Source organism: Anopheles aquasalis, chromosome 2 (assembly GCF_943734665.1).
Source record: "Anopheles aquasalis chromosome 2, idAnoAquaMG_Q_19, whole genome shotgun sequence".
Classification (NCBI taxonomy): Eukaryota; Metazoa; Arthropoda; class Insecta; order Diptera; family Culicidae; genus Anopheles; species Anopheles aquasalis.
The window spans coordinates 67,105,978-67,123,994 of record NC_064877.1 but is presented as its reverse complement, the minus strand read 5'-3'; the positions used below and the strand labels follow the sequence as shown (position 1 = coordinate 67,123,994).

The following is an 18,017-nucleotide window of genomic DNA, read 5'->3' as shown; positions in this document are numbered from 1 at the left end:
CTGCCCCTCCTCGCCTTGGTCGGTGTTGATGGAGGCAACCAATTTGATTCCCGGTGGCAAGATAGCAGCAGCGGTACCAAGTTTGTGTTACGATTGTGGCCCGCCGGCCCGCGTCTAAGCGGCAGGCTAAGGGATTATAATCGTTGATTGAATCGAAACCGAATCGCGCGGCCAAGCCAGGCCACCACTCCCTTTCCCGATGGCAAAGCGGATTAAAGGATTTCGCCCTTTCGATGGCGCTCGATGGCCTCGTGTTGTGCGACGGCGGAGGAGCTTCATCCGTTTCATGTTAACCCAATCATGTCGGTGGCGGTTGGCTTTGATGCAATCAGCCATCCGTGCGGGGCGGAGACATCCGATGCTTTCAAACTGTGAAGGACAACCATCCACTACCGGGCACCGTGGCACCGTGGCACCGTGGCTGATTGTAGCGAAGCCGGTGATAAAGTTGTCCTTCGCAAATTAGCCGAAACCGATCGCAGCAGGCGTTTGCTGTTGTGGGTCGTCGTCGTGGAGTTGGCGTCGTTGTCGGGGCCCCGTGGCAGTGTTCATCGAGACAAACTTGCCGAGGCGGTGTGCGGTGTGAGCTTAGTTTTAATTGCAAGAAGCAGCTCTTAATTGAATATAAATTTATCTAATCTTTGATTCAGCCTTCTTCCGAAAGGGCGGTTTGCTGTGAGTGGTGCTGGTGCTGCTGGTTGTAGCTGCGAATGAGGGTCACCATTCGTCGGGATTTGTTCCGGAATAATCAGTTACCGTGGTGTTCTCATGCCTTGCGTGCTGGTGTGCTTTAAAGTTCAGGAGAAACGGACTTTGTTACTTTTCCGTGAGATCGGCTCCAATCGCAACGCATGTAACGCAAGAGCCGGCGGAACGGAGTGCTAGGTAACGCAGAATCATAAAAGGGGATTTTACAGGAATTCACGAGTTGGAGTTTCGAAACTGGCGGCATCATACACGGGATCTATCGCTACCGATGCCATGGTAGCGATCCGGCACTACAGCGCACCAGATGCGGATGCAACGAATCGTAACATTCTTTCTGTAGCCACTGTTCCCAGTACTTTTATCTCCATAGTTTTGTCAATTTCACTCGCATTCCCCTGGCGATGAGAGCACCAGGACAAAGGCACAGACCCTGACGACCTCGTTCTCCACGTTACCTTTCTGCGCTTTTCTCCGAAAGTCGCGTTAGATCGTTCTGGTGCGGGATTTATAGGAGAATTTATTGAGTAACTTTTCAAATCTCATCGTCTGACGGAAGTCGTCTTGCCGTGACTTTCGGACCAAAGGCCACCTTTAGAGCTCCGAACGGGCCACCATCGTATATCATGCGCGGATGAAAAAGCGAAATCGACGCGACCGCTTGCTCCGTGCGACCATTTTCATTCTGTCCACTTCGTTATTTGAATAGATAAATCAGCGCGAAATAGCGCCAGGAATCTCAAGCCAGCGCCGGAGAGCATACTGTCGCACACAGCCACATCCTCGGTGTTTGGGTGTTTAATGTATGTGTCTTTAATGAAGAAGAATGAAGATGGATATGTGGTGGATATGAATGTGTGCGAAAATCTTCAAGAAGAGAACGTGACTATGGCTTTGGGGTAGTTCGTTGCAGTTGCTCTTCTGCTGCATTCAAATGCATCGTGTTCTTGGGAATTAAAAAACTAGAATGCTCCGTTCTTTCCTTTCCATTTCAGTCCCGCCATGCTTCCTTGCTGGCTTGTTGCTGCAGACAAGCAAGGACACCATCGCGTTCACCATCAGCAGCGGCAGCAATCGGCGGTTTAATCAAATCAACATCCAAACTACTAAATATTCGACTCAAACGAACGACTGTTTGTAGAAGAATGTTGATGAACTTTTGCGCGCCATCAGCTCGCGGTCTTTCTCTCTCTCTCTCTCTCTCTCTCTCTCTCTCTCTCTCTCTCTGCCACCATCTATTCCCTCCCTTGGAGACAACTTTCCACGGATCGAATCCGTTTCAATATTCACGCCATAAAGTGTGGCCAAAAGTTTCTCGGTCGCCGGATTCCTGGCTCCTCATCCTCCTCCTACGCTGCGCCCCCCCCCCCCCCCCATCATGCTCCCGCATCATGTAAAATTCGACTCATAACTTGCATTGCTTAATGAAGTTGAAATGTGTTAATTTGGAAAGTTGGTCCAGTCAGTCCAGCCAGTGCCAAGCGCGTGCCACGTTCCAGGACACGTTGGTGCAACGGGCGACCACTCAGTACATCGTGTGGAAGTGTACTGCTCGAGTTCGAGTGACAGGATCGAGATCGCGCTGTGGAGGTGTATTTCGTTGTGCAAATTGTGCGTACCACGGACACTGCTGGGAAGTGGCACCAACGGCGTGCGTTCCAACGAGCATTTTGCTTCGTCCTCTCGGCCGTCATCTCCGTTCGTCCGTCTCCGTCCGTCCGTGTCTGTGATTAGAATTTTCAATTTCCCGTCCCATGCCGTACGTCGCGGTTTCGTCGACGAACAGAAAGAATGCTCATCGGAGGTGGTTTTTGCGATCGCTGTTTTTGTGGCGCCTCCATCACCGGGCGTCTCCATCACCGGGCGCCTCCATCGCCTGGTTCACCTCACCGTCGTGTTTGCCGGTCGGGATGGACAGGTTTTTGGACAGCCAGAAAGTTTTCTCGCAAAACGAAACGTTATCCCATTACGGTGCCATTGAATCCGGTTGCAGTAAGTTTTCGGATTTTATCATCGTTGCTGGATGATACATCGAATTCCGTGCGCGAGTGGTATCCGCGCGTTTTGGTGAACGCTACCAGCGCTAGCGTATCCTAGCGACCAGAGTCTCTCAGTGGCACCAGTACGCGAGCACTCGCGTTTGGATGTTGCGGTATGTGTCTGCAAGATTGCCAACATTCTTTCCCCGTTCGTTTTGTTCCACGATGAGCGGTAAGCGGTTTTCGTCGACTTTTCACGAAATATTTTCATGTTGCCGTCATTCAACCGTCGGTTCTGAGATGAAGTGGGCTTTGTGAAGTGTGTTTGGGTCAAAAAATTGAAGTCAAATAGTTGAATTGCGTGACATAGCACCAGCTGTTACCTTCCCAACGAGCTTTACCAATAGAAATATATGATTCTATTCCTGTAAATGGTTTTAATCTGCTTTAAAAAGCTTTACTTTATAAAAAAAAATTACAAACATAAGATCTTGTAGACTTCAGATCACCTGTAGTGCACGGCGAGCGGAATCAATCTCTTAATAACTCCTAGAAAGCTCAAGTGTTTTCCTCAATTTCCCGTTCCTAGCGAGCCAGAGCAATGGCGCCCTCTCCATATCATGCCATATCGAAGCATATCGAAACATTCGTGCAGACTGTTAAGTGATTGGCATGCCAAACACACACATATACACAGGCGAATGATGCTTCTACTGCTGCTCTTATTGCTGTTGGTTGGTTGGCTACTGCTGCTGCTGCTGCTGCTGCTCATAAAACATAATTGGATTGTAAAACAAATTTGGCTAAGATCCCTGCGAGCCCGTGACGTCGAGGAGGGTCTCGCTTTTTAATTAAAAATCGATAAGTTAATTAAAGCGTCAGCGAAGCGCTGGCGTACGTGCCTAGAGTGGGCGTCGAGAGCAAGCATTTTTTTTTTTAGCGAATACTCAGCAAGCGTGTCGACGACTGTTTCTATGCGACGAACCGAACAGCGCGGGAATGAAAGAACGCCTATAATTCTGTAGATTTTTCGCCACTCAAATCGGCTTCCAGCGGAATAAGAACCAATCCAGAATGCTCGAATTTTCCCACCGAAGGGGGAGGCGGGGATGATCCATGTCCCGTGGCTGGCAAGGTGAGCCAGAACCAGGATTGTGAGCAGGTGAGCATTCGAGTGTTCGATTGCAATGGACGATGGAACTTTCTTCGCTCGAACAACTCGATTCGGTCCGAAGCTAAGGGTCAGGAGTGCACGCTACCCCCGGCTGCTGCTTTCAGGAACGCTCCGGAAGGAACAACCGGAATGATATTAAATTTAATGATCCCTTGTTGGGACTGGTGGCCGCGGTTGTGGTACTGCTGCTCCTGCTAGTAGGTCAGGTGCGCTGGCACGAGATGGTGGACCCCGCTGGCTTAATGATGGTATGCCGTTTGATGGGATTAAAAAGTCGTAAAATTTAATATTCCAATTGAAAGCATCGAAACTATCCGGCAGATGGTGAACGGGCGGGCACGAGAGGCGGGACGGATCCGTCCTTCCGTCCCGTTAGACGCTCCAGTGTAATTTCTCCCGAGGGCCAGCGCTTGGGCGACACTGGTCCACTCCCGCGGGAGAATTATAATTAATCCTCCGGAGATCCAGGGAACGGTTTGGCCAAGGAGACAAGGTTGGCATATTGGGCGGACGCAGCTTCCATCCATTTTTGATTGGCACAAACGATAAGTATTCTTATGCCGATTGACCGATAATAAAGGCAAACGCGCTTGATTGGTCTTTAGTTTCTGTGAACTTTCTCCCCTTTTGCTCCGATTCCTTGTTGGCTGTTCGGTGGAGCGCTGGACGGAGATGGAGCTTGAGCGTCTTGTTTGAATCTCTCGTTTGGAAATGTTATCTCTCTCGCTTCCTGGTCCGATACTAATTACGTTACGCGTAATGAGCATTTCAGAAAATTAATTTCCACGCCATTCTTGCGTTCCTTATGCTCCTAGAATAAGATATCTTTGTCTGATTGTCTGTTGAATATCGTATGACTCGAAAGTTTGTCCGAAAGAAAGTTGTACGACAAGTTTTCCGAGAACAATTAACCATTTCCATAATTATCATTTTTCTGTAATTAATGTTCTACGATTATACGATGATTCGCCGGATAATAATGGAACACAGTATGCCAAGGTCCTAGTAACCCTGGGATTCAAAATTGTCAACCAATCCAATGTGTTTTCTAAAACTCATTTCACTAAGCAACCATTGAGAGCCATTGAGAAATTAATCAAAAAGATGAATACATAATTGTCCCGCACGGAGAAAGGTGTTTTGCGCGACTGGCAAGGTCCTTTTGCTATCTGCTTCACACGGATACGTCCTCCTCATTCATCTTGCAAATTGATTCAGTGCATCAAGACGTCACACACGCCACTCACCATCACCACCATCGAAACGGCTTCTGCTGCTGCTGCTGCTGCTGCTGCTACTGCTGCAAGGAACGATGGAGTTCTTGCTAAGTGAAAAGGATTTCCCCAGAAACTCTCTCCTCGAACTCGGAGCGGAGCTTCGCGTGATGTCGCCTTTTGTCTTCCAACCAACCAGCCAGCCAACCGTTACGAACATGCACGTTCAGGCACATACACCTGGATGCTGCTGCTGCTGCTGTCGGTGAAAGAAGCGCGAGAAGCTGAGATTTATTTCCAAACTTCCGCCCTTTCATGTGAAATGCATTCAAGCGGAAAATTAAACTCAACACGCTAGCAAAACTTAATTCATGGATTTTGAGCGCACGTATGCGTGTGAGAGTGGGCGCTATGATGCTCGTTCGTCGGTCGCATCGCAGCAAGCTCGCTGGCAGCGAATCCACCAACGAAGCACCACGCGCAGCAGCACCACTGGGAGTGTTCCATTATCGTTAGTGCTCGCGATGAAGCAGAGTTCTGGTAAGTTTAAATTGCTTATCATTAATAGAATACAGTCATGGTGGACTGACGGTATGATTGGAACTCCCCCGGGGACTCTCGTCGCCATCGTCACCAACTGTGCAACCATTTGAAGCAAACAACTTAATACCTCGTAATGGCCCTCAAAAGTGCATCACAATTGTAGCGCTTTCGACCGCGGCAGCCACCATAAGAACGGTGAACCAATTGTTGCGCCACGATGTGTGGTTGCGCACTCGGTAGGTCCTTTCCTCGCTCTGCTAGACCGTAGCCTCTTGTCGCGTCCTCCTCTGAGCTGCCTCGAATCCTTTTGTTCATTGCGTCACGCGAGTGAGCTGTGATGGTTCATGTGCGCTCGTGTGAGAGAGTTTGAGAAGGTACCACCCTTTGGTTGCTATGTTTCCTGGTTGCATTATGCGCTCCCGAAGCCCTACTTGATGGAGCAAAAAGTAGAAGACCCACTAGCGGAACAGTAAACAGCGCTGCCAAACAAAAGTTTTGTCCTGGTTACGGCGTCGATCCGGTGTAGTACATCAGGATTCCCACAGCCCACCCCCTCCCTCGGTGGAAAACAGTGCAAAAAACGAGGAAAAATTGAAAATTCCTTTGAGTCAGTGCATCCGGTTAGTGATGCGGATGAGCGTCAGGCGCATACAGTACGGGACAGTGAGCCACAAAAACGGGAACTCACTCCAGCTAATCTTGTTTATGGAGGAACGAGGCGTGAGAACAAGTAGAAGATGAGTAGGAAAGCGAGAGCAGATTCGTCCAGAGAGCATGTGATAGTAGAGCGACATGAATACACTTGGTCCGAAGGTCCGAAGTACTTGATGGGACGTGGCGAGCAGGATTAACTTACGACATCATTCACCGTAACGTGAACAATCATCACGGCATCGGAGGCACCCCGTGGAGGCCAATGAGATGGTAATCCTCGGAACCTGGTTGGTCCTGGTTTGGCTTGGGTTTTGGGCTCCACATCTTCATCGAGCCTGGGTCCGAAGTTTTGGCCTGGCCCGGTATGTGGTCGGTGCTTTCTTTTACAAAACTCCCCATCGGCCTCCTCCTCTCACTGCTTGACCTCCTCCATGGCAAAGTTTTACAAAACTTGAGCTTCGGTCGACTGCAACCTCGACGAGCAAACTTTGCCTTCTTCGCGTTCTTTCACTGTTCACTGCTTTTGTTGTTTTGGTTGTTGTTTTGGGGCCCACCAAACGGTTGTGTTTCTTCTTACGCTTCACGCTCTGTTGGATATATCCTGCACCATCACACCGCGCCCTCTCTCTTTCAAGTGCATCTCGCGTGGAAGCGCATCGCATTGTAGCTTGGCCGGTAAAGGGTGGAGTGTTTCTGAGTTTGCATCATTGTTTTGCAGCACGTACACATGCTGCACGTGACAACTGGAAACACCGCAGTGAAGGCGTGTGTGCGCGCGCGCCCAGATGTCCATAACGATTGTCATCTCCATCGATGGCATGTTCACAGTTTATGATGTTTGTTCCTGAAGGATTGCCACTCTTTTGTGGTTGAATGTCGGACGGACACAAGTTTGCTTTAAGAGGCTTAAACTATTGTTCGAAAAGATGGTCGGGATTTTTGTGTTGAATCGGAAATGATAACACAGCCGGTATGGGATCGGTTTTCATTAAGGAATTCCACAAACCAAGGAACGAAACAGAGGAAGAAGTATCCTTTTATGACAGAAGATGTGAGACGATACCCTGGTGGATTGTTTTTAATGCACAAATGGATGGAGACAGAGACCACATTTGCGAAATGGAGACACAGATTCATAATCCTGTCTGCAGTGCATTCGTATAACTAGTGACCAGTGAGGATTGTGATGTTCTCCTTGATCTAATTGATATGATTTCAATGCACAACTCATCGAGAGGCACAGCTGTTTGCTGGAATGCACTGCTCTAAGTTCTATTTAAACGAAAAATCGAACAAACATCCATCAGCGCAACGGTGATGGCTGAAGGCAACTTCGTTAAACCAATTAGCGAGCACAATGAGCGTTCTTTTGATTTAAACGCGATTCGTGCTACAAATAGCTTTCTGGCTTTCGACTAATCCCAAGGAGATAATCCTTAACGTCTACTAATGACATAACACCTATTCGTTCATCACAATCGAATCCCGCTAGTTTGTAGCTCGTTTAAAATCTAAAAGATGGCAATCCGATGCCGAACACACCGCTCGTCGCAAGACACTCAATATACGCTATTATACCATCGTTTCAGTTTGGAACGGTGTCGGTATCCAACCGATTTCCGATTGCTACCATTGATTTTTATTATCGCTCCCACCGGATCGCAGCCGACTCGGGATGCTGATGCCACGGGCACGGTGGGACCGTAGGAGCAATAAATTCTAATAAACGAACCGAACCGGGCCGGGCGGAACGAATTCCCGCGAGTGGACAATTGAAAATGCCGGCCGGTGGTAACCGTGGCAGCCGTGGTCCTGTAATGGCTCTCGTTGGTTCCCCAGGAATGGCGTCGCTACTCTCGCGCACTCCCCGTCACTCTGTGGCTCTCGTGATGTCAACAAAGTAAGGCCTCAGTGGTGGCCACGATGCTGCTGATGGTGGCTGCTGCACAGAAAAAATGATCAAAAAACATCACACAAAGCAATAAATCAATTTTCCACCACTGCCAGCACCTCCGGTGGTCGTGGTCCAGCGAACGCCCACCATCAGCATCGCTGGACGATAAGACATTGCGAACGGAGCGAAAGCGAGGAAAACGAGTGCGAAAACAACAAGAAAGGAAGAAAAACTGTGGCTCCCAGGAGGAGTAGTACACCCACACCGCTCTTAACATTCCCCTCTCCTCCTGATGCTATCTTCTGCCAGCCGACGCGTCCAGCATTGATGAGGAAGATGAGAAATGGACGACGGTGTCAGATGGCTAGCTGGCCGGGTGGCCGGCTGGCTGACTAGCAGGCGATCAGCGGCGTTTCCGGTTGACTTCTTGCGATCGGTCCGTTGTTTGTGTCGGGTTCCGTGTCCACGTGACTGTGTGGGTGTGTCTGTGTGCATCTCACCTTTGGGTGCAGTAAATTACGGCCACTGGCTGTCATCTTCGGTCGACAGTGATTTCCGTTGGCCAATCGGTGGATGGGCCGCTCTCAGTCCCGATGATGTGTGAGACCCACAGCTAGGGCTAGGGTCCGTCCATCCTCGAGGACCTCCAGGGGAAAGGTGATAAAAAGCCCATCGCACTATATAGTTGCTGCACGAGTTGCCGTGCCCGTGTGCCCGTGGTGTCTGGTTAGTTGGTATGATTTATGGGGTTCTGTCAAGTTAGTTCCCTGCGTGTCGGTCGTATCAGGTGTGTGGGCGCGGCTGTCACGCAATTCAATGAGTCTGCGCCTTAGTGAATCAGTTCGATCCGTTGGCTTTAGGGGGAAGGGGTGTATGGTATTCGTTGGGAGGAAGATTTGCTTCGGGGCAACACTAGTTTAATGTAATTTCTGCCTCCTGCAAACCGGTAACGAGTATATCGCATAGCATGTATCTTATTTCGGAATGTTCAGTAATCTTTTCAGTCGTGCTTTTGTTCTGTTTATCAGAAATACACTTCCAGATGAAACTCCTCTCTATGTAAACTGAAGCAGCTATGATCTGTGGCTCCTGTTTCCAATGGAAAGTCCAGGCGAAACTTTACAACATTTCCTTTAGATGCTTCTACAGACCAACACAAATAGGACACTGAAGGTACCGGGTGCGCTATCATGCGGTACCCTATTTTAAAGTTGAATATCTCTGTCATTTTTCAGCCGATTTTAGAAAATAAACCAGTTTCATTTAGGTTATTCTATGCCATTTATTGTGCCATACTCAAAATATGATATCGTTCCGCCTTCGGTCAGCATACAAAAATCGGCCCTTTTTCGGGCATTTTGCAATGTAAATTGACAACATTTAGGAAGTTATTCTGACAATTTCAGCTGCAATATTTGCTCTAAGTTGTTTCGTAGCCTTCAATTTGTTTGCCAAAAGCTTATTTTTCAAACAGACCCACAGAAAAAAAAAATTCAACGCCTTCATATGCGGCAAAGGAGGAAACCACCATTTATTCATCATCCATCGTACGATCGCAGTTTCCACTATTGACCGATTGTTTTCAATGTAAAGTGTGACAATTTCAGTCCGCTCTTTTAACGCGAAGTAATCCATTACTAAAATGGCATAGACTGACGCTTCAGAAACTGGCCTATTTGCCCAAAATCCGTTTAAAATAGGGCACCGCCTGATGGCGCACCCTGTAGATTCTGCGAGGGCATTGCCTTTGTCCTCGACTTTCCTGGAAGCGAAACATAAAGGTAAACACCGGTCCGATTGCATGCCCGGAAGTTTCTCCAATTCATTTACAAGTTGTGAAGCAATTTACGGAAGGAATGTACAATTCACCTCCCTCTGCCTGCTTCACAATCGGTTAGTCCACAGTTCTCGCTACACCATGCTGCTGTGTTCAGCTTGTTGGTGGCCACCAGAAAAAGGTCGATGAGAACATGAAAATTAACTCTACATTTTACATTGGATTCTAGCATCCTGCAACCAAGCGTCCTGCATCGGAAGGGAATCAATCATTGCAAACTGCAATTCGCGAACCGTATTTTCACGATTTGACCGGGCCGGGCTAGCCACGGTACGCGGTTGGTGGTGGTCAGATTTTTGCCAGATTGGAAATTAGTTACGGTTCAATAAATACGTTGGTTCTCCCTGTTCCGGGGGTGCAAGTCGCATGGTCCGGCGAGCTACGGTTTAACTAACGAAAACACCGGAAGGTCTGACCAACGATGGCAGGTTTTTGATTTTTAATTCCTTGACACACACCGACTGGATTGAATCCCGGTCCGGTCGTCGTCGAAACTTGCCTGGATGGGATAACCGCTTAGCTTCGCTTGGCTTCGAGGTCAACCCGTAACCGGGAAATATCGAAAATAGCTCCATCGATGGTGACTGATTTTCGGTTGGGGGTTGATTTACATTAACCTGGTGCTGGTGGTCGTTGGTTTTTGGGATGCGATGCCACCATTTGATCAGATTGACCGACCAACTAACCACCCAGTGTGGCTCTCGCATGCGGCACAGTGTTTGGATTGGCTCGGGAGCGAACACATCGCGTAATCCGCTGGCTCCGATCCGGTGACCGAACGCAACATCCCGCTTTTGTGACCGGGATGCTGGAATTGAATTTCCTTTCCTCTCCCGCTGTCCCACTGGCGGTGGTTAGCCGTCGCACCACGATCGATTCACCAAAAATAGAACCGTCGAGTTTGTTTGGCCGGCCCGGAGCGGGACCAATCTTGAGCGCATTGGCGGTTCAGACGCGGATTTACGCAAATAACGAAACAACGGTCATTATCGACAAACGAATCCGACTGCAAGGCAGCCCTTTTACAAGCCCGTTTGGCGTTGTAGGCTGACCAATACGCATCGAATCAAAGGCACAGGCAATCGACGCAAAAAGCCGAAATGCTTAACAAAACTATTCCAAATAACTCCACCAAATCCGTTGGAAAACCGTAACAAGCGGCCCTACAACACGCACAGTCACAGTGTCCCAGGCGAATGCGCTATATTCCAGGGTACGCGCGGCATTCCAGGAACAAATTTCAGTTCAATCCACGCCACGCCCCGGTGGTGGTTCAGCGCGATCGTGGCGACTTAATCGTTGACCAGATCTCATAATATTTGGTAATCCTGCCGTGAAATGGAAATTTGTCGGGAAGGGCTTTTAGCAATCCGCCATCGCCGCTGCATTGCCCACTTTCCAGCTGCGCTAGTTGGCTGCCAGCCCAATCCAACCGTCCGGCGGCGATGCACCGGACCACCGGGGGAGTGCAACGTGGTTCCGGTTCGGCCACAATCACAATTATGCCAGCCAGCAGTGCATGTGTGCGAGTGTATCTGTAGGTCCGATAGTAGTTATAAGCTTAGCAGGGACACAGTAATGCGCATCGAGACCGGGGTTGAGTAACCAAGAGATTAAATGTTGGTCGATAGCTGGCGTATCGTTGTCGATTTTGGATGCAAAAGCTCGTAGGTTTTTATTGATATTTGAGATCGGCCTGGGCAACGAATGCAACGGTAAGTTGCTCCAGGCTCGATGATCTTGAAGGAGTTTTCTCATTTACTCGTGACGATGCCACAGAACCGGCGGCCCTCAATTGGAACAAGCTCAACACAGATGTCAAAAGTTTCTGGCACGATCAAAAACTTACTCTTTCACTTCTGCGTCCGTATATTGCTATTGGTCAACTCAACTAGAGAGCTTTCGAAACAGCAAACCGATCCAAAGCATAAACCACCTCCTCTCCCCGTCGCCGTCATCGTCCAGTATCCTCGATTCAGCCAACACATCGATGGCGAATGCATGCACCTCGCATATCGCATGCACCGTACCGAATGACCGTAAGCATGGAATGCCGGTGACACTCAAGCTCAATAACGATTAACATATATGGATATTGGTGCTACCGGATGGACGGAAATTGGAACATTGCCGGGAATTTTAGCGTTAAATTAAGTTATAGTTTATTGCACGAATTATGCTAATTTCAATAACAATAACGATTGATACTGGATGCGGTCTCGCCCCCCGGGGTGGAGAGGAAGGGAGGTCACAGCAGAGAGATGATGACGTTTGTGGGTACCCTCTATCCTCTCGCTGCTCCAGTTTGGCCATTTATGAATAACGATTTTAATGAGTGGCCATATTTGCACTAAGCGGTTAGCACCGGAAGCTGAGATGCATTTTAGGGAAAAGGGGAACCGGAAAGTGGGCAAACAGCAAGGGGTTAATTGACCACAAGCAAGGTAGCCGGGGAAGCCCGGGCAGCGCAGTGGCGCAGTACAGCAGCACCGAAATGTGCAGCAGCAGTTGAAGTGAAGTGTTTGTGCATATGATGGTCGGTTACACTTTCTGTTCAGTGTACTCAGCATAACTGGCACTCTGGGGGCAACATATGCGTATCTGTGTCTCCATCGCACAATGATAGGCACCAAATCATTGATTGGAGCGGCAGGATACCATAGTGTTCACTGAAATTGTTTGGAATTTTAGACAGAATAGGTCATTTTGTGGGATGTGAGCGTTTCGGTTGATATTGCAATTTTGGGAGAATTGATTGATCAGGAAGAAATGTGGGGTGTATGTTCATCAGATACCAGTTAGTGGTTTTGTAGCTGGAACAAAACACTCTGCTGCGGCCGAGCTGAGCCATAAAGGTGTTATAACTTTTCGGGGAAAAAGCGACAGACGTAATGTTTCAAACAGTACCTCACTGGCCAATTTATACGGTTTTTTGAATCGAATTGTATGTAATTCGACCGCAAACCTTACGATTATTATTTTGTGGAATTTATTTGAAACCACCGTAACAGTGTCAACAAGCGTGTTTCTCAAAACCAACGTTTTCAAAGTCGGTGCCTTCCGTAGTATAAAAGCTACAGGACCGATCGATTTGAATTTTTAAATACGTAATTTCTAAACTATTTTCCTGGTAGCCCCATTGAGTTTTCATAAAAAATAATGAGGCGTTTTTTTTAATTATTATGTAAAACTTGTGTTTTGGCTAGAATTTTATAAAAACATCGCCTTTTCAACTTGTAAAATCTGCCAAAAATCGAAAAATTGGAAATTCAAATAACTTTCCACGGAGCTACCTACATAAACATAATCTGTGAAAAGAATTTTGATTTGTATATTTATGACGAGCCTTCACGCAGCTACGATGAGCATCGGTTTTGGTCCGAATCAAAAGACTTGCCCGATCAAGCGACGAACTCGGTATGATAATTGATCAGTCCGTTTGCAAACACGCCTTTCTAAAATGGATGCCATGTATGAAGTTTTTCACAAATCTTTCCCAAACTGCAACCAAATATTCTTGAGAACTTGTAATTTAATATAACATTCACTTGAAAAGATAAAATTCAATGGTTATTTCTCAAAAATAATCCATTTTTTACCCGAATGCCGAGCGATGCTTTGAAAATAATTCCATGCTACTCAATCGCTACTAAATGTATGACAAACAAATCGTCCGAAGTTTCCGATCACCGTACAAAGCGCTCCTAGTTCTACACTCATTAAAAGGTGTCAGAACGGAAAATTAAGTTGCTTCCGTGGGGCTGCTTCGTGCCGTTCAGGCACCACACTTCAAGCCTCTGTCACTGTGGATCTTGATGCGAGCTACTCGAACAGTTCCACGGCACGGCGTTTACGCCGACCATCTGCCCCGATAGCCCGATGTTTAATTATGCTACGCGGCAGGAAATTAGGTCCGGCGTAACTTCCGTTTGAAGTTTGATCGGTCTGCCCTCATCTCCTCGACAGCGACTGGCAAGTGTATTGAAAGAAGTGGCCGCTACTGCTGCTGATGAGATTGTTGCGATAAGGTCGATCATTTTTTCACTTCATCCGCAGGAGATGGCGAGCAGCGCGATAAGCGTGGAGGAAGCGAAACCGGAGCCGAGAAGAAGGGGAAAACTTTCTGCCCCACCACCCCCCCGGGAGAAAACTCGTCACACTCAAGACCACCGAGAGACCGCGGGTGCGATGCGTGCCGACCGTAATTAGCACTTGGCGTAATGAATTGTGGACTCCTGCCAGCGAGCCACTGGCACACGGCCACTGCGTAAAACAATCTGCGTTCCAATGTTTCGGCGAGGTACATGAACTTGAAAAAGTAAATAATTTTTGCGCCATGACCAGGGTGGCCGCCAGACGACTCAGACCGTTGTTCACGGCTGCCGGTGGTCGTGAACTGCTCTCGTCACGGGTACAGGAGCACTCTGTATGCCATTTGTTTCTTTGCTTTAAACGGCGCGATGATCGTTGAAAACGAGAGTTGTTGTGCAGAGCGAAAACAGCAAACAGAAAATGTTTAGCAAAACGCGATCAATGGAACAACACCGTGTGGCACTTCCGTCGCTATTCAAAATGAAAAGTGATACCCCAGCTCACGGTGGTGGTGGTGGTGGTGGAAGTGGCTTCCGTTTATTCAAGAAAACCTCCTTTGGTACAACAATCCAACATGGATGATAGATAGTTTTGAACGTCGGAATGCCTTCCGATCGGCATTCCTATAAGGGCGCAACTCTCCCCTAGATTCTCATCCGCTGCACCATCGACAACTTGCCGGGACTTTTCTTCACTCGCTGGCCAGCGTCGGGCTGTGGACGTTGCTTCATGTACACTGGCTTCTTGATGAAGACCGGATATGGTTTGGGAATGTGCACCGGATAGGGTTTTGGCACTTCGACGGCCACTTTGTGGAAGACTGGGACCTCAATCGGTAGTGCGTACGGGACAGGCCGATCCACCTGCACAGGGAACGGTTTCTCGACATACACCGGCACCTTTCGTTCGACCAGAATGGGGATCTTGTTGTGGATTGCGATCGGTACCGGTATCCGGACTGGGATGGCCACATGGCGCTCGTACTTGATTGGAACGGGGACGGGCACGTTCTTGGTGATCGTTACCTCCTTGTACTGCTTGTTGCCCCAATGGTCCGGGTTTTTCGTATCGAACGTGTGCGATGACGTGACATGTTCGGACGCACCATGCGGTACATTGTGCTTGATGCTGTAACTGTTGTGCACCGTGATGCAGTGTACCTCGTGGAACATCATCGCCATCATCACCACCAGCAGCAGGGGGAGTATATTGTTCTTCTGAAAAATAGAACAAAAGTAGCCGTCAACGAAACAATCTCCGCCTTCACAGTACGAGCAACCACTGTAAGCCGCTTCACTTACCATCGTACTAATCGTTGTTACACTTCCGAAGGACTACAATGAAATGTTGGCTTGGCTAGCGTATGCCCGTTGCATTTATAGCTCGGTACAGTGCGTTCGCTACAAGGGGGTGCACCGGAGACCACACCTGAGCCCTTCTGAAGAGCCGCCGTAGTTGTACATGACTGCACTTCCAGTTCAACCGTGGGCCAGCTCATCGGCTGGTTACTTGGAATCGGACCACCTCGGCGGCGCGTTGCTCATTAGTCGGTCAAACGCGGTGGCAACGTTGTTAGCAGCGCGAAGACGGCTGAACGGAACAACGGCCTAGTGCGTGCGCGACGCACAAACGTTTTGCATCTTCGTTCCAATAATTGCTCCCTAGAGCGGCTTTACATCATCGTGGTTTGAGGGAAACGAAAGCAAAAGTGTAGCGCGCTTTGCTCTGAGGGTGGCCGTCCGGCAACAGAACTCTTTTTCATCAATCGATATAGTTGTAGAACTCGCCCAGAGTCTTCTTCAGCAGTACTCTTAGTCTCGGTTGACTGCGATGTCGTCGCTTATTTTTATGAAATATTTTCAGGCCTTTATGCGCTAGGGACAGTTCAGTTCTATTAAAAATAATCCGCAATTTGTGGTCTACATCTGGTATACAGGGTGCGCCATCAGGTGGTCCTCTATTTTAAAATTGAATAACTCTCTCATTTTTCAACGAATTAGACAAATAGGCCAGTTTCTGGAGCGTCAGTCTGTGCCATTTTAGTAATGGATCACTACACGTTAAAAGAGCTGAACTGAAATTGTCACACTTTATATTGAAAATAATCCTTCACTTGTGAAAACTACACAATAAAACTGGCACAATAAATAGCATAGAATAACATAAATAAAACTTGTTAATATTCTAAAATCGGCTGAAAAATGACAGAGTTATTCATCTTTAAAACAGGGGACCACCTGATAGCGCACCTTGTACAATCAGTAGCGCAAATTGTGCCGTAGAAGTCCCGTTTTTCTGTTACAAATGCAATTGCATAGAGTTTTGTTTCACTTCACCTTCAAGAATCTCAATTCTCACAACTCTAAGAGTTTGGTGTTTAATATATTTTAATATTTCAGATGCTTCCTTTACTCGATCTAAGGCCTAAGTATTAGATAACGTTTTCACTGCACCGTGGGCCAACCTTAAGTGCCATCGCTTCAATCGTCTGCGTTTATAAGTTACGATTTCCGATGGTCCATTATTTGCATCCCGACTGGGAGCGGTGCTAGAAGCATGCACCCGTCCAGTAACATCCATTCAATCGATCCCGCGTGTAGCGGTTATCAGGCTGTATCACGGAATGCAACGATTAATTCGCTGTGCATAGCAAAATTTATTATCCACCTCGGTGGCCTTCTCGATACTTCGCGAGTTCGTTAGGACGCCGGGCGAATATGATTACGCGGCTAGGGACCATACTGTAACCCCATAGAGTTTCTGTCTTTGTCCTTCGGGATGGGTCTTCGGTAAACAAACTCACGTCCCCGATGGTGCTGCTGTCTCATCGATGCAATGGTAACGTGGTGGCCACCAGCGGCCCTCGCTATCGCTGTCCATGAGCGAGAAGACGTTGGGCGCCCTCTAATTCATTACGTCCTAATTGGAGGCTAGCCCGTGTGCCGGGAGAGCACCGTTGGTCGGACCGTCGGTGTCGTACCGGAGTGTCTTGTGAGAACGACGTCAGTTGGGTCAGCGGTTGGATCGTATTGCATCGGCATCGGCATCGGCATGGCCGTTCGCCCTGGCGCCGCGGAAGGAGTTGCATCGCAATCAATGAAGTCATTGTTTCGGAAACTTTCCTCGATGCCTGCCTGTCCCTTCACGTCCTCGCGGTCATACTTAGTTCAGTCAAGGGGCCCGCCAAGCTGCATCGCGTCGCCGCGACGTGTCCATTGAAGGGTGGAGTGGGTTTGGATCGGAAACCGATACTCCTGGAATTCCTAATCAAATCCCCTCGGGCCCTTTTAGGACCTTCCTCCTCCCTCTCCCGGGTTCACCATTGTTTTATGTTAGCATCGAGGCGGACAAATTGGGGCTCGTGCGGCGCGTGCACCGGGCACACAATGGAAATTAATAATCCAACAACCAGCTCTCAGACGAGAAGCTCCGGTCCTGGTCGTCGTCGTCGTCATCATCGTCGTCGCACGGTGTTGCTGGTAGTCTGGTTCAGTGCAAGGCAATGGCCAAGAACAAGACACCATCGGTGGTGGGCACCAGGGAGGAGGACCACACCGAGCGCCAGCCAAACACCGTCAACTAATGGCCCTGTACTTACATCGAAGGAGGCGTCTAATCGGCTGCCAAGGCACTCTCTGGTTAGCACGACCAGCCCGTAAGTCATCGTGGCGAGGAAAATGAGCTTATTTCGCCCGGGAACCCACCGGGCGGGTACGAAACAATGAATTAAAATAACGAGCTGCATGAAAGCGGGATCGAAAGCACTATTTCAAACGCTTTATCTGATGGCGATATGCTAATGCTTTATTCGAACCCCGACCCTCCAGCCACGGTTCCTGGGCCACGCCACGCGCTGTCGGTCGGGCACATCTTCGATCCGAGATACTTTACATTATGGGACGTGTTTAAGCGTCGGTTTACGCGA

At 48.5% G+C, this 18,017-nt stretch overlaps 1 protein-coding gene across 1 annotated transcript; it reads right to left on the bottom strand.

Moving 5' to 3' along the window:
* Positions 1-14,736: 14,736 nt before the first annotated feature.
* LOC126576648 (uncharacterized) lies at positions 14,737-17,756 on the bottom strand. Its single transcript, XM_050237958.1, has 2 exons — positions 17,691-17,756; positions 14,737-15,309 (listed from the first exon to the last, which is right to left on the bottom strand). The coding sequence occupies exons 1-2, from the start codon at positions 17,754-17,756 to the stop codon at positions 14,737-14,739; spliced, it is 639 nt and encodes a 212-aa protein (XP_050093915.1).
* Positions 17,757-18,017: the final 261 nt, after the last annotated feature.

Bases quoted from the DNA above. Each gene is read 5' to 3' on its own strand.
- LOC126576648 (XM_050237958.1), bottom strand. From the start codon at position 17,756: ATGACTTACGGGCTGGTCGTGCTAACCAGAGAGTGCCTTGGCAGCCGA. The intron at 15,310-17,690 runs GTAAGTACAGGG...TCTATTTTTCAG, and splicing joins GATTAGACGCCTCCTTCGAT to AAGAACAATATACTCCCCCT.